Source organism: Macaca fascicularis, chromosome 1 (genome assembly GCF_037993035.2).
Source record: "Macaca fascicularis isolate 582-1 chromosome 1, T2T-MFA8v1.1".
Classification (NCBI taxonomy): domain Eukaryota; kingdom Metazoa; phylum Chordata; class Mammalia; order Primates; family Cercopithecidae; genus Macaca; species Macaca fascicularis.
In genome coordinates, this window is record NC_088375.1 from 103,250,450 (window position 1) to 103,266,809 (window position 16,360).

The 16,360-nt window shown below is 41.6% G+C and overlaps 1 protein-coding gene across 1 annotated transcript; it reads left to right on the forward strand.

Moving 5' to 3' along the window:
* The first annotated feature begins 466 nt into the window (after nucleotides 1–466).
* On the forward strand, nucleotides 467–11,061 carry CD5L (CD5 molecule like). Its single transcript, XM_005541347.5, has 6 exons — nucleotides 467–601; nucleotides 2,873–2,899; nucleotides 5,858–6,178; nucleotides 7,268–7,609; nucleotides 8,497–8,817; nucleotides 10,039–11,061. The coding sequence occupies exons 1-6, from the start codon at nucleotides 574–576 to the stop codon at nucleotides 10,041–10,043; spliced, it is 1,044 nt and encodes a 347-aa protein (XP_005541404.3). The 5' UTR covers nucleotides 467–573; the 3' UTR covers nucleotides 10,044–11,061.
* Nucleotides 11,062–16,360: the final 5,299 nt, after the last annotated feature.

The following is a 16,360-nucleotide window of genomic DNA, read 5'->3' on the forward strand; positions in this document are numbered from 1 at the left end:
TATGTGGAAATTGGCACCATGGATTATGGTTTATGGGGTATGCCTCCAAGGGCAACTCTGCACTTATCCTGTGGCTTCTGGCTTCCAAATTTTCTAGACACTTCCCTCTTGGGTAAAGGAATAACAATTGGCTTACTTCCCTTGCAAACCATCCTTGGAGACTAAGTACTGCCTTGTCTTCTACTGAGAGATGACCATATTTTTGGTACCTGCCTTTCCTTGTGGGAGATGTTTCCTCTGTTTACATAACAAAGGGGCTGTAGCAGAGATGGATGGAGCTGGACTTACAGCAGAACCAAGTCATGACAGCCTGTTTCTCCTTTGTTTTCGGCAATTTTCTGCCAGTTCTGGCCACCTCCCTTCCTCTGGAACATGCTGATTTCAGCAAGTCCAGCTCTGTCAGTTCTCCCTCCCGAGTCTATTGGTTTCTGATCATCTGATAATGCTTTGACCACACTCAGGACCCGTCTTTGTCCCTCCTCTTAACATACTTGCAGCTCAAACTAAATATTGCTGCCTGGGGGCCTCCTTCCAGCCTTAAATTTCAGCTCATCATCTTCAGCTGCCTTGGTCATGGCTCTGCTATTCTCCTTGATCCTTGGTGAGTATCTCTGCACCTGCTGGTTTAGGCTTCAGAGTTTTCTGGAACTTTGATTAGGAGAACTTTCTCCCTGCAAACCTGGAACAGATTTGGATGTTTTTCAAGGGTGAGCTTCTCCTTCCTTTCTACATTTGGTAACTAGTCTAATCCTTAAAAGCCACTTAATCCATACACATTTGTAATTCACTTTATCAGATTTTTTTCTATTTTCCTATATTTGTAATGACAAAGTAATGATAGTTTATCCCATTTCTCTTTTTACATAAATGTTCCTAAATGTACTATTAGTAAGAAGACAAATGAATGGGCACTGGGTAGCAGCAAGTAGAGCCAGGAAAGGAAGTAGAACTGCAAGACAATCACCTTTCATTGATCATATTGTCTGGTTTCCTCTGAAAAGTGTTTCATATAATGTTTTTTTTAAATATAATTTTCTGCAGTTTCTCATTGCTTAGAGTAATCTAGAGATCAACCTAGTTAATCTGGTGATTGTGGAGCCAAGGACACCTGGTTTTCAATCCTGCCTTTTTGATTTCTTAGCTTTATGAATTCGTAGGTTACCACACCTCTCTGAAGTCTTGCTCTCTCATCTATGAAGTGAGGATAAGATTACATTCCTCAGAGGTTTTTAGCAGTATTTTTAATAAGATAACTAATATAAAGCATCTAACAAGGCCTGGTAAGTCCCTACACTAATCAATCACATCCACTTTTATGTCTTGACCTAGTGCATCACCAAAGCCCACGCAAGCCTCTCAACTGGACACTTTTGTGTTCAATGTAAGGGACTGACCACATCTTAAACATCCATACAGCCCCCACACCACTCAACGGCTAGTCCTGCCCCTCATGGATATACTACTGGGTCTTCCAGGCTCATCTGCACTTCCACCTGCTTCATGAAGCCTTTCTGGTCCATGCCTTCTGCCGTTACCCACCCTACTGCAGAGCTTCCAAGTCACTTACTGGCGATATCACGTTTGCACCTGCATATCAGGCTTGCCATGCTCACTTTCCTTCACATGTACACATGCTGGGGTGGGGGTTATGCAATTTTTCCCATTATGTATAATATAACCTTGAGTTTTGGACAGTTGCAGAGAAGGCCTCCTTGAGTCTGAGAGTGGCCACATTCTGAAGATTAAGGGAATGAGGGTCATGAGAAGTTACTTGGAAACCAAAAAAAGAAAATATTCCAGGGTAAACCACTGAACTACTTGAATCTTCCTGAAAAACTGTAGGCTGGAGGTCCAAAGATATTTGCTCCTTCCAAAAAATCCTATAAGATGGGGGAGGTGGGTGTTTTGCAGTTGAAAATGCATAGGCCTCAGGGACTCCTGAAGGTTACAGGGTTCAGGACTCTCTGCAGCATTAGGAGGGACCTTATGGAGAAAGGAGTCCAAATATACAGAGATCCTGTAGGAAGAAACTCCCATGTGTTAAAGATAGGCTGGTGCTGGAATCTGGAGGTTTGGAACTACATATAGAGCTACTTTCTGAGCTATTCATCTAAATCAACTAAAACAGCCTGCAAACTGATAATGAGGTTTGTAATTTTAAATGGTAGGAAAAAAACAAAAGAAAAATAATATTTTATGGTGCATGAAAATGACAAGAAATTTAAATTTCAGTGTCTAATAAATAAAGGTTTAATGTAGCATAGCCATCCTTATTTGCATACATATATGTGACTGTCCTCAGGCTACAATGGCAGAGCTGACTGGTTGTGCAACAGACACTATATGGCCCACAAAACTGAAAATATTACTGTCTGGCCTTTTACAGTAAGAGTTTGCTTACCTGGTCTAAATGCTGTGCCAACGAACACAGGCATATCCTGCCCCTTTGCCCTACTTTCTGCACTGCGCACCGTGGCATCTTTATCTTCCCCAGCCAGTGCATCTTCCCACTGGCCTCCAGCACTCTTTCTTATTGAGTCAAGAGGCTGCATCACCACACTTTTACTTCAGGCAGTAATAACCAATCAATCTAATTGACTAGAATAGGAAACCAATCTATCCACCACTGTGTGTGAAGGAAACAGGCCGAACCAGTTAGCTGTGGTAGAATTGGTCTCTGTGATTTCTAGCCAGTGTCCCTGTGTCCTTGGAGGATGGTCATCCCAGAAGAAGGTCCCAACAGGACTGACATTGGAGGTGCTGCATCCACCACTCTTGTCTCACACGGTTCTGTGAAGGCTTTCTAGAGAGTCGTGTTCTTTGAATAAAGTCTTGGAAATTGACCTCACTCATTTCCTTCTTTCTTCACCAGCCATTTGCACCAGACCTGGATTCCTAGGTAAGATTTTTGGGGGTTTCTGAGAGGGAGGCCTCAAGCTCAGGAGGGGGGAAATTTTGAAGTTTCTTGAGCCACAGAGAAAGACTGGTTCAAAACAGGCCCAGCGTACTTCCTTTCTGGCTTCCTACCTCACCCACTCAGTCTTGTGTGGGCAGATTTCCACCTCCAGAATTTAGAAGGGTTTGGGTGGTTTATTCTGGCAGGGCACCTCTCCCCACTTGGTTTCTGTGGCCACTTGGCCAGCATCCAAGTAAGAGCTAGGTTCATTTCAGGTCTAGAATGCACTTCACTGCCTTATGGGCATACCTGAAAAATGAACTTTCTTTCTGTGTCTTCCTGTTTGGTTTCCAGCATATCCAGGTCCCCCTGCCAGGCTTAATGGTATCTTTGTTTGAATTAGAAATGTGTTGTTGCTTGCAGCACATAGCTTGACCAGCAGAGTATAGGCTGGATTTCCTGCTCAGGCAGCCTTTGGGTAATGCACTAATTATAAACCCAAGGAAAGGGTGCACAGAGAGAGTGAGTTTATAGAAGGGGAGGCTACGGGTTGTGGATTAGCAGTTTCTTGTATATTATCCCTCCAGTCTCCCTTTCTGCTTAATCATAGAGACTTTACCAGAGAGGGGCAGCCAGAAACATTGCTATTGGTATGAAGAATTCTATACCCTGATGGATGCAACCTTCCTGGGTTCTCATCTGGACATTCAGATTATTCTTTTCTCAGTCCTTCTGTTTCATCAAGCTGAATTTCTTGTTTTAAAAAAAATTTGTTTTTTAATTTATTTCTTCTTTCCCTGAATTTCTTGTTTATTTATTTTTTGTTTTTTGGTTTTTTAAATTTATTTCTTCTTTCCCTTGGCTATTTTAGTTTTCTACCCCATAGAAAATGAAAACTGATTAAAAATTGAGAATTTTGTAATCAGCAAGGAAAGAAATTATACTGTTAATCCTGATAGCTAGTATTTCCTGTAGTACGCAAAAATGCCAATCCAAACTCTAATCTCAGATACAATGACCCCAAAATTATTTATGGTTCATGCTACTCATGAAGATAAAAAACATTTTTGGGTAACTGCTCTTAAATTATATTTTTATCCAGATCTATGAGCCTTAAACTCAGTTGTGTGGAAATGAAAACTTTTCTTAGTTTTTTATGGTTTATATAAAAGTCTTATTTTTTTATGGTTAACTTTTAATTGCTATCTATAGCCTCCATTTTTATATATTTTTTTCCCAAAAAAATTTAAGGAAGAAAAGGAAAGAAACAAAAAAACAAATGCATGAACTAAACATAAGCTTCCTGGTGTAGTTTAAAATTAGCCAGATTAGAGTTTTCTCACTGAACTACTTCTCTTAGATTGATTCTAAACTCTGGGGAGTTTGTGTGCAGTTGAGACAAGGTAGTCTGTGGGAAATCTGGTCCTCAGCAGTCATGTTCCATCCATGCATGCAATCTGGCTCATCCCGTGTGAACCATGTTGGCCCTTATTAAGCTGTTCATCTTCCAATAGGCCATAGACTTCCAGTCCAAATGTGACCTCTCCTGGTGCACCAGAACTCTCTCAGCTAACTGTCTCTCTCCATGTAAACATGGAAAATTCAGCCTCTGCCATATTGCTCTGAGGCTGCAAGAGGCTTGGTGGGATTGCCAAGCTTAATATAAGCTTCTTGAGGGCAGCAATGCTATCTCTCTTGTTCATCACTGTTCTCTGAGTTCACTAAAAAACAAACAAACAAAACAGAAATATAGTACTCACCTAACAAGTGTTTGCTGTCTAATAGGCTCTTCCCTGGTCTCCCTACACAGCCATCTCTACTTTCCTTGCATGTCTTGGTGGAAGGAAGAGAATTTCTGTTAGTCTTTTCTTTTTTTCTCTTTTTTCAAGACGGAGTGTCGCTGTTGCCCAGGCTGGAGTGCAGTGGCATGATCTCGGCTCACTACAACCTCCAACTCCTGGGTTCAAGCAATTTCTGGCTAATTTTTGTATTTATTTATTTATTTATTTATTTTTTTTTTTGGTAGAGACAGGGTTTCACCATGTTGTCCAAGCTGGTTTTAAACTCCTGACCTCAAGTGAGCCACTTGAGTCAGCCTCCCAAAGTGCTAGGATTACAGGCATGAGCCATCGCACCCCACTTCTGTTAGTCTTTTCTACTGCCAGAGTTCTAGTCATGAAACTGAACCAAGTCCTAGATTTCTCACAACTTATCTGGAGGTTCCATGGATCCTCTCTTGTGCTGCTAGTCCCTAGAATTAGATCAAACTCTTGGGGCTCTGAGACTCTGACTCTTCCCTTTCCCAGTGCTCTGTATTTCTTCTGAGGTGGGCACTCGAACAAGGAACAATTTCATAGGAAGCAGCAAGGATGGGCATGGATTGGCCACTGAGAGTGAGAGATAGTTAGGTTGTTCAGCCTGAATTATAGACACTCTGCCTCAATCTGGCTGCCATGGAGAGAGACAGAGTCAAGAAGGAGAAAAACACAACAGATATTCTCTTTACAGCTCTGTTCGGGCCTGGGGCTTCCTCTTTTGGACAATGTAGCCATCAGACCACCACTTTCATGAGCATGATTTTCCTCATCTGTGAAATAATGGGGTGGACTTTATGATCTCTTTAGGTCCTTCTGATTCTGACCTCCAGATAATCTAAAACTCTGCTGGATCTTCAACCAACCTCTTTTCCTTAATCTTCAATCTGAAAATGCCAGCAGTCATGTCCAAGTATCTTGAAGTAGAGTTTCTTGGCAGGGTACCATTAAGGCTGTAGCAGAACCAGAACTCAGAGATGGAGTTCTGAAGCTCCTCTTCCTCACCTTTTCTTCTGATCCCTCATTTCTAGTTCCTCAACACTCTACACCATTTGAATGGTGGAAGAGTCCCAGATTGACTGAGTACATGCCTAAGGACCCTCTGAGCTCCTCTCAGGCCTCTAGCTAACAACCTGTCTCTTCGTAGCGTCTCCACCTGGAGTGCGGTTGGTGGGGGGCCTCCACCGCTGTGAAGGGCGGGTGGAGGTGAGACAGAATGGCCAGTGGGGCACCGTGTGTGATGACGGCTGGGACATTAAGGATGTGGCTGTGGTGTGCCGGGAGCTGGGCTGTGGAGTGGCCAACGGAACCCCCAGTGGTATTTTATATGAGCCACCAGCAGAAAACGAGCAAAAGGTCTTCATCCAAGAGGTCAATTGCACAGGAACAGAAGATACACTGGCTCAATGTGAGCAAGAAGAAGCTTACAATTGTTTACATAATGAAGATGCTGGGGCATTGTGTGAGAGTGAGTATGGCAGGGGCCCCGGACCGCTTGCCAGCTGCCATACCCCTCGTGGCCACTCTTGTTTGTCTTCACTCCCCACCACAGACTTTCGTACAATGGCTCATTGGCCCCTCACTCCCCACATTTCATACTTTCCCAATTGTCAGTGCTGGAGATAAACAATATCTTCACCTAGAATTGCTATTTCTACTTGATTGGCCAAATACTTTTATCTTAGTTTCAATCTATACGAGAACTTGTTTCCCTTGTTTACACACATGCCAACATACACACCACTAAACATTTGTTGAATAGAGTATCCTGTATCTAGAGCTGGGCATGGAATTATGGGGGAAGAAATGAGCTCACAAAGTATAATGTATGCTTTTTAAAAAATAATCTCAGTTTTCCAGGAGTTTATCTTCTAGTCAGATAGACAGGAGATACTCATAGGAAACTAACACAATCTAATAGACAGGTGGATAGATGATAGAGAGATATATAGACAAACAGGTCTGTGTTCCTTTACTTCCCCCGTAGACTTGCTTTCTATGTATGAATAGTCTCTTCTCTTTTGTTCATTAGACAGCGATGTGACTGAGGAGCTAGTCCATGACTCCTCTTTCTTTGTCTCCCCACAGAATTTGTTTCTAGAAAAACAGTCACCTTTTGCCTTGACATTGAAGACTCAGTCCTATTTTTTAGAAAGATTGAGGGTTGGGAGCACTAATCTGATATATTTAGTTTGCAACGCCAACAGTGAACCAAAAGGCATTTGGTGTTGGACATATCTTGTATGTTATTGAATTTATTTTTGAAAGTCTATACAAGATCTCTTGTGAGGATCAAATGACAAGTTGAATGTGAAAACAATTTGAAAAACTAAAATGCTACAGAAATGATAATGATTCAACTTGGAATTTGGAAATTACATTTTCTTCTTTAATTCCCTTATTCATTCTTTCAGCAGGCATCTATGAGGCAGTGTTAAGCACTTTAGCATGCCTTGTACTGAACACCAAGAACTGAGAGATGTGTCCATTGGGCCCCCTTTACTGAGAAGACCATGTTCTGGCAGGGAACAGACACACTCTCTTTCTTTCCCTTCAGACCCAGAGAGCCCTTTATCCCCAGTCCCAGAGAATGTCAGGCTGGCTGATGGCCCTGGGCGTTGCAAGGGACGCGTGGAAGTGAAGCACCAGAACCGGTGGTATAGTGTGTGCCAGACTGGCTGGAGCCTCCGGGCCGCAAAGGTGGTGTGCCGGCAGCTGGGATGTGGGAGGGCTGTACTGACTCAAAAACGCTGCAACAAGCCTGCCCAGGGCCAAAGATCCATCTGGCTGAGCCAGATGTCATGCTCAGGACGAGAAGCAACCCTTCAGGATTGCCCTTCTGGGCCTTGGGGGAAGAGCACCTGCATCCATGATGAAGACACGTGGGTCGAATGTGAAGGTAATGCCTGTGCATCCAGAGACTAGGTTTATTCATGGATTTAATTATGTGGAATCTCATTCAAACAGTATTTACAAAGAGCTACTCATGCACCAAAGGACCATTGCAAACTTATTTAATTGGACAGATAGCTAATTCCTTTGTTTTTGAAATGGATATAATGATACCCAATTTTGTATCTGAAAATGCTTTAAATATTAAGCACTATATTAATATGAACTCTTATTATTTTGAATTCTATATTGTAAGAACAAGGTACATCTTTCTATATATCTGTTAAGTTCTTCAATTTTTAAAACTTATTAGAATGTCATTTATAAATATTAGATTTATAAAATAGATGGGGAAGTGAAAAGATCCTTGTGAGGGAAGCCGACCTGGACAACAGGGGTTAGAACCTGATGGAGAGCGAGAGAAGGAGCTCTAATCACAGAAATACAGGTGGCGAGTTTCAAATGTGCTTATGGGGGTGGTGAGGATGTAGATGATCTTCTTGGCCAGTTGCAGTGGCTCACACCTATAATACCAGCACTTTGGGAAGCCAAGGTGGGAGGAGCACTTGAGCCCAAGAGTTTGAGACTAGACTGAGCAACATATGTAGAACTCTGTCTCCTAAAAAATAAAAAGAAAAACTGAGCTTGGTGGCATGCACCTGTAGTCCCAGCTACTCGGGAGGCTGAGGTGGGAGGATCACTAGGGCCCTCGAGGTTGAGGCTGCAGTGAGCAGTGATCACACCACTACATTCCAGCCTGGGCAACAGAGTGAGATGATATCTCAAAACAAACAAACAAAGAATACAAAATGAAAAAATTTTAAAAATAAATGATTTATTTTTTCTCCTTTCCCTTCCTGTCTCCAACCCCTGACTTCCTCCCCCATCCTGCAGATCCCTTTGACTTGAGACTAGTAGGAGGAGACAAGCTCTGCTCTGGGCGACTGGAGGTGCTGCACAAGGGCGTATGGGGCTCTGTCTGTGATGATAATTGGGGAGAAAAGGAGGACCAGGTGGTATGCAAGCAACTGGACTGTGGGAAGTCCCTCTCCCCGTCCTTCAAAGACCGGAAAAGCTATGGCCCTGGGGTTGGCCGCATCTGGCTGGATAATGTTCGTTGCTTAGGAGAGGAGCAGTCCCTGGAGCAGTGCCAGCACAGATTTTGGGGATATCATGACTGCACCCACCAGGAAGATGTGGCTGTCATCTGCTCAGGTAAGTCCTACAGATGGAGAGTTCACAAGGGCTGGCAAGGAGGATGATAAAGGAAGAGGAAATGATGGGGGTGTACTCTGGGGAAAAGGGTATCTCCACAAGCGCCATGAAGCTGCTCATAGTCATCACCTGTTCTGTAAGTACATCCAGGGATATGGCTGGAAGTCTAAGTCCTGTGGTAGGTTTTATTCCTGGGGCTGGTGGGTAGAAGTAGGGCTGACATATGCAGGTATTGATTGTAAGAATATACAGGTATTGAATGTAAAAACAAGAGGTGTTCTGAAAATTATTTGATCAATGTCTTTATATTAAACATAAAGTGAAAGTTGGAGAAACTAAGCAACTCTTCAAAATCATTAAAATTGCTTTCAAATCATATAGCAGAACCATAATAAACAGTCTTTACCCTCAACCCAAGGTTATTCTCTTAGATGACCCTAACCTTGAAACTCTAAGTTAAACTATGAAAGATGGTTCTACCTCATTCTATTTGCCATCACTCCTAGATTTTAAATTGGTCTGTGAGAGTGGAACTATGGTAGGGGGATTTTTGAGAATGCCCATGAGAGAGTCTTATCAGAGAGACCACAATACCAGCCCTGAACTATAGACTTCTTCAGGGGATTGAAGGAAGAAGCCCTGTCCCAATTTGGTTAAAAAATGCAAGTGCAGCCCCTGGGTGGCTGACTCAAAAGAGCCTCGGGTCTGAAGCCTCATTGTGTAATCCATGCGGGGCTACTTGGTTAAACCACTGACTCTGGAACTAGATAAGAACTGACAGTTGATCAAGGAATATGGGAAGCAGTTAGTGCCCAGAGATGAATAAATTTAGCTGCAGGAGGCTAGGGTTTGACCCTGCTGCTGCTACTTTGAAGCTGTGTAATGTTAATCACTTAACTCCTCTGAACCTAAGTGTTTTCATGGGTAAAATAGAAAGACGCTTGTCCAGTTTACCTCAAAGACTTTGTGATTATTTGAGGATAAGATATGTTAATAGATATCAGTACTGTTTGTGACTCACATGGAGCTAGCTGAGTAAGTCCCTGGGATACTGCACCAGGTTCTGGCCTGGCTCACATCAGTGTGGGATCTGTACATAGCTTAGCTCTTTTTCCTGTGTTGAGCCCCAGACTTCTCCCTTAGCTAATGTGAGTTTCAAGTGAATAATTCCTTCCTGACCTTTATACCCATCCTTACTGCATTTTCCTCTTCTCTTTACAGGATAACATCCTGGTGTTCTTGATGCTTGACCTGGCCCCACTAGCCCTGCCTGCCCTCTGCTTGTTCTCCTGAGCCCTGATTATCCTTGTACTCATTCTGGGGCTCAGGCTTGAGCCACTACTCCCTCATCCCCTCAGGAGTCTGAATACTGGGCTTATGCCTTGTTCTCAGGGACAAGCAGCCCCCATTGCTGCCTGTAGATGTGAGCTGTTGAGTTCCCTCTTGCTGGGGAAGATGAGCTTCCACGTGTCCTGTGCTCACTTCTGACCCCTTGACGTTGGTTCTGGCCTTTCATGCCTCTTCCCAAGCTGCCTGGAATCCTCAGACCTGTCACTTTGACCGAATGTGCAGACCATTACTAAGGCAAGATCTATGTCTGCAAACAACATTAAAGAAATGAAACAATGAAAGGAACATTTGAAGGAAAATGTGGGTAGACATTTTCTTGAAACTTGGGGGAAAGCTTAGAATTCTTTTGAGTGAACTACTTTTTTTTCTCCTAAAGTTTCAGGTGATCATAATAGCAACACTTCACTATTCTGTTACTTCTTAGTGTAAGTACACAATTCTTTCAGGAGCAGAGCAGTGTCCTATAATCCTAGACCTTTTCATGACACTTAAAAAACGATGTTTCATCCTCTGATTGCCCCAGTAAAAATCTTTGTTGTCCATCCCTGTACAACCTGCCAATATGGTTGATGTTTAATGAGAGGGATGTCAAAGATACATTTTACTTTATTCAAATAAAAATAATTGGTTACTGGGAAAAGGTCAAGAAAGAGGCAGAAAGAGGTCAGGGAGGGATAAAGTTGTGTCTTCTGCCAAGCAAAGTGAAAAATATCATTTTCACTTTATCAACTGAGTCTTTGGGGCCTGTAAGCTTGAGGCAAGACAGAAATAAGAGAATCAAGATTTGATTGTAAAAATTGACAACTTTAGACTCTGAGGCTAGACTGAGTACTTATTATATGGCTACATTTACACATTTACACTTATCTAATAAATCAGATTTCACAGTCTCAACAGTTGCTTCTCTGTGTGATATGCTCTTTCTGCACATGGAGAAGCAGCTGTGTCAGATTCTCCACGGCAGTCTCCCATACAGGGTTAAGTAGAAGAGAACTTTCCAGCAAATACAACCATATGCGTAAAAAGCTGTCCTCTGGGTGTGGAACTGTCTCCCAGTCTATTTCTGCTCCAGCCTGTGTTCCCAAAGTCAGTTCTGCTGCTCCTGCACTTCAGGCTAACACATCTCTGATAAGCCAACTCTAATGCCTTGCCTGTATCTGACATTTTTTTGCTTTTTCTTCTAACCAGTGTGTTTATGTTTCTAACCCAGATCACACTGGTCTCTGGCTCCTTACTCAATTAACTCTGTCAAAACAGTTCAACAGTCAAGGAAAGACAGAGAGTAGGAGGAGGGGTGCAGTGGGACGGGAGGAGAATGGGAGGGAGAGAGCCCAACACTTGGCTGGGAGTCCGGAGGCAAAACTGTGATTCCCTAAGTCACTACCTGTCCTAGAGGATTCATTCTTAAGGCACTAGATTTTAATGAAGGATGAAAAAACACTGAAGAGAGAATGAATTTCTGACATTGTAAAGCTGAAATGGTGGAATAACTGGGTCCTCTGAAAAAAAAGTCCCTAAGGAAATGCATGGAACTGATATTATTTGCTGACAGACTTGTCCATTCATTAGGTTCAGGGCATGCTTGTCATGTTTACTCTGCATTATTCAGATAGGAAATGTAAGACAGATTGCCTACAGAAAGAGCTAGACTCTTGAATACTGGCTATGGGATCCCATGACTGCTAATGACACTGGAGTGTGTTTCTGTATTCTAACCCGTGGTTCCATTGTAGTTCAATTTGTTTAATAAATATTTAAAAGCTAGCAGAGGAAAATAGGTATAGAAATCTAGCTTCAGAGAAGGGAAGAAAATGCTCTACCACATGGATCAGAGAATCAGAGGAAGCCCTTCCACAGAGATATATGAGTAAGAATGAAACAGATGCTCAGAGGGGAACATAGATGAAACACACAGAAAACCCAGAAAGTATTTTTGATTTCTCATTTTTGTCTCTTCCTGGGGTCAAATGGCATTCTGGCCTTGGGTTCTGTGACAAACTTCTGTATTGTACATAATAATTTTTTTGAAGTTTTTGGTTGACTTATGTTGGTTTTTGTACTTCCAACCAAAAGAACCCCAGATAATATATTTATTTTAAATTCATAAAATGATAATTCATTAATTTTTTGTAAGGCTGAGTAGCTAAACCTAGTTATTACTAATGAATAGACTCTCATTGCATTTGTAAAATCATGTTTATGGATCTGAAAAGATAAGGACCAGGGGCTATAAACACAGGCCTATTTCTATTTCTATTACTCCAAGATATTACTTTTGTGTGGACCTGGTTGTATAAATGCCCAATAATTCTTTTACAAAGGTGACATTTAAAGCTCATGGCCTCCGCATTAAAACACAGATCAATTAAAGGTCTAGTGAAGGTGGTTTATAGAAGATAGGCAAATCAGAACTGAAAGCGATTCATGCTTCCTGTTTCCTCTGTTGGAAAAGCCCTCTTCGACTTTGTTACCTGATGAACTTTCAATTATTCTCAATGTCTCATTTCTCTGTTAAAACGTAATTTAAATCAGGTTATAACCCTGCTAAAGGGCCTTTGAGAGCTTCTCATTGCACACGAGTTAAATGTAAACTTCTTACTTTGACTTAAATGCCTGTGCGTGATCTGGTCCTTGCCTACTCCTCCAACCTCATCTCATGCTACTCTTGTCCTCTAACAACACATTCCCTCCACATGGGCTTTCTCTCCTTTCCTCTAATGCATCAGATTTACTCAATTGTGGTAAATCTTCCAGAGGAGCAGAGTTTTTGGAGAGGAGCTATCAGAAGCTCTGTTTAGACATGTTAAGTCTGATACCTATTAGATCTCCATGTGGAGATAAAAGTTTAGAGGAGTGGTCTGGGCTTGGATACATAATCTGGGAAACCATTGCACATACATAGTATTCAAAGCCATTAGACTAAAGGATTTCAGTCCCAAGAAAATGAGTGAGACAGAAAAGGAGAGGAGATCCAAGAACAGAGCCTCAGAGAACCAACATTTAATCCAACATTTAGCTTGGATTACCTTGAAACGAGGATTTAGGTGCAGATTTTTTATTAGGTCATAATTTCAGGAAACACTTGTGAGAGACTGAGGAAGGTTAGTAGGAAAGAAATAAAATCCAATAAAGTGAGCATTAATAAGTTGGTTACTGCTAGGGGCAACTGAGTCTCCATCTCACTGGGGGTCTTCTGAGGCACTGTGTAAAAATTATTTCAAAATATTCTCATCAAGGAATGAGTAAGCTGAAGTATTTATCTACCAAATCTCATATCCCATTGATTGAGAGTTGCTCCTGCTGGTGTTAAACCTTGTGTATGGGCTGAGTGAACTCCTGAGTAACACTGAAAATTACAGGTAGAAAAGCTAAGACACACGGACATTTGAGTAGGGAAGCTGTCAGCATGCATAAGACCTGTCCATCACAGGTGTAGAAGACAGTGAAGTAGGAGTAAGCATGAGACTGGTATATTTAAACCAAATGAAGAAAGTGTTTCAACAAGGAGATATGTATTGACTGCGTTGTTGGACCAAGTAAGATGAATTGACTATTGGGTTTGACACCATGGAGTCTACATTTTCTAGATGCACCCTAGAGGTACTCCCCTCTGAGGTCCCACTGTCTTCCTAGGGCATTGCAAGGAAATGAGACTTAAGTTGTTGCTCCACATAGAACCCAGAACCACTCAATCACTCCTCCTCCACTTACTCTTCATTTTTTCCCTTCCTCCATCAAAGGTTAATTTGAGTTATACTGTGAAATGGTTGAGGCAGAAGCCAAATATAAACCTTCTTCTGGGTTCTAGAAAAAAATGGAACATGAGGAAGAGCTAATAAAGTTGCAATGATAATAAACTAGAAGTGATAATGGCACTTTTAACTATTCTACTATGGGAATTTGCAACTAAGTTATGCTTGCCTCTGGACCCCACCTTATGCTGCCTACCCAGATACCTCTGGTTGGGCTCTGTCTTGGTTATTTTTCTCCTCCTTAATACTTTCCCTGAAACTACCTGTGATGATTAATTCTGTACGTTCATTTCACGGAGTCATGGGGTGTCTTTATATTTGGTTAAACTTTATTTTTAGGTGTGTCTGTGAAGATGTTTCCAGATGAGTTAGTATTTGTATCAGTAGATTGTGTAAAGCATGTTGCATTTACTAGTGTAGGTCAGCATCATTTAATCTGCTGAGTACCTGAATAGAAGAAAAACACAGAAGAAGGGAGCATTTACTGTCTACATGACTGCATGAGATGAACATTGATCTTATTCTGCCCTTGGACTGGGGCTTATACTTGGTGCCCCTGATTCTCAGGCCTTCACAGTTGGATCAGAACTTACATCAGGCCTAGTTCTCAGGCCATCAGACATAGTCTGGAACTACACCACCACCTTTCTTGTGTCTCCACATTACACACAGCAGATTCCCAGCCTCCATAATTGTATGTACCAATGTTAAATAAATTGTAACACACACATACACACACACACACACACACACACACACACACACACACCCCATTTGTTCTGTTTCTGTGAAGAACTCTGACAAAATACAGATTTTGGCACTGAAAGAGATTCTAGAGGAATGGAATTTTAAGGATAAATTTTCTGAATTGGTTATGGGGTTTCTAAAATTGGCTCTATAATCTGATTAGATATAAAAATCCTGGTAACTTTATTTACAATAATAAAGATAGCACTGTTTGTTCATGGCTTGAATTGGTAATAAAGATACAAAAATTTACACATTAGATATTCCAAATCAACCACTCATAAGAAGCAAGAAGCTGAGTGACTATGTTTATGATACTTTCAAACATTTTTGGAAAACTAACAAATGCAATGAGATTAGCTGGTTACTCTTAATACTACTGGACAAAGTGATGAAAGAAAAAGATGAGCTCAGGGATTTGAATTCACAGCTCAATTACCACATTAGTCACCTGAAAACTTTTATATGCGCTCTGAAGGGAGACCCTTATCTCCTGTAGCTACAGAGTTGAGATTACTGAAAATCAAATGCTGGATTTTAATTGTGCAACTGGCTAAACTACAAAACAATTTAACCCCCTGGAACTTCAGCATATCTACCATTAAAGTGCAGGCATTGATTGGGAAATAATGAGATCCTGTAAGTTAGGATGGGGATGTGTGAGAAAACTCTAAGGGAGCCTAACCACACCTGGCAGAGTGGTATCCACACCCAGAGGTACTGGCCTCTCTGTTCCATCTGAGGGACTAAACTTGCATTGCCTGAGGAAACTGTATGGCCTCCCCAGAGTCATAAAAGACAATGTTGATTCTCCTCAGGACCCACTCCTTCCCTCCTACCACTTTTCTTTGATTGTAGATCTATAACTATACTCACATTGCAACAGGCCTCTAAAGGTGAATATAAATTTTGACCCTTGAGGAAGTCACACTACACTCCAAAAGAACTGCTTGAGTTTTTCTAATTCAAACAGACAGAAATCTAGGGAACACATGTGGGAATGAATACTAAAGGTATAAGATAATGATGAAAGGAACCTAAGTTTGATTAGGCATAATTTATTGATATGGGCTTACAAAGTATATATTCATTCTTTAATCTTGCAGCTCAGGAAGGTGAAAAGGGCTCTCGCAGTTTGTTTGGTTAGTAGGACAAAACATGGAACAAAAGGTGGCCCACAAAGAGTGAGGCAGCACACACTGCCTTGGTTTAATGTAGAAGAAGAGATTCAATGACTTAGGGAAAGTGGACTGTTAAAGAGGTTTTATCATTTAAGACCTACTTACACATACTAGAATGGTTCGGAAGACATACATTTTATCATTAGCTGTGAGAAATAAATTTCCGAGGGGAGCCCTGGCATCTGAAAAATGGTCATCACTCTTCTCTGTAGGTTGGCCTTGCAGTGGAAATTGCAGTCACTGAATTGGGAATCAAAATGCAATAGGAGCAATTGGATCCCAGGATGGCAGGGGCCAAGTGATAGCATTCAACTGCCAAAGGCTATGTAGGTGTGGTTACCAAAGTGGACAACAAAGTCAAAGCAACCATCGGAATAATCTGACTCACAGAGACCTATGACACTGACTAGATCATCATGTGTTTCTGGAATTGAAATAGACAGGAAGCCTACTAATTTCTTACTTGTTCTATATAAACAGAAACATTTTAGGTCAAGCAAACAACAGTCTAAC

Excerpts from the sequence above, each read along its gene's own strand:
- CD5L (XM_005541347.5), top strand. The coding sequence starts at position 574 with ATGGCTCTGCTATTCTCCTTGATCCTTG. Across the intron at positions 2,900-5,857 it reads CACCAGACCTGGATTCCTAG|CGTCTCCACCTGGAGTGCGG; the intron begins GTAAGATTTTTG and ends GTCTCTTCGTAG. Across the intron at positions 6,179-7,267 it reads TGCTGGGGCATTGTGTGAGA|ACCCAGAGAGCCCTTTATCC; the intron begins GTGAGTATGGCA and ends CTTTCCCTTCAG.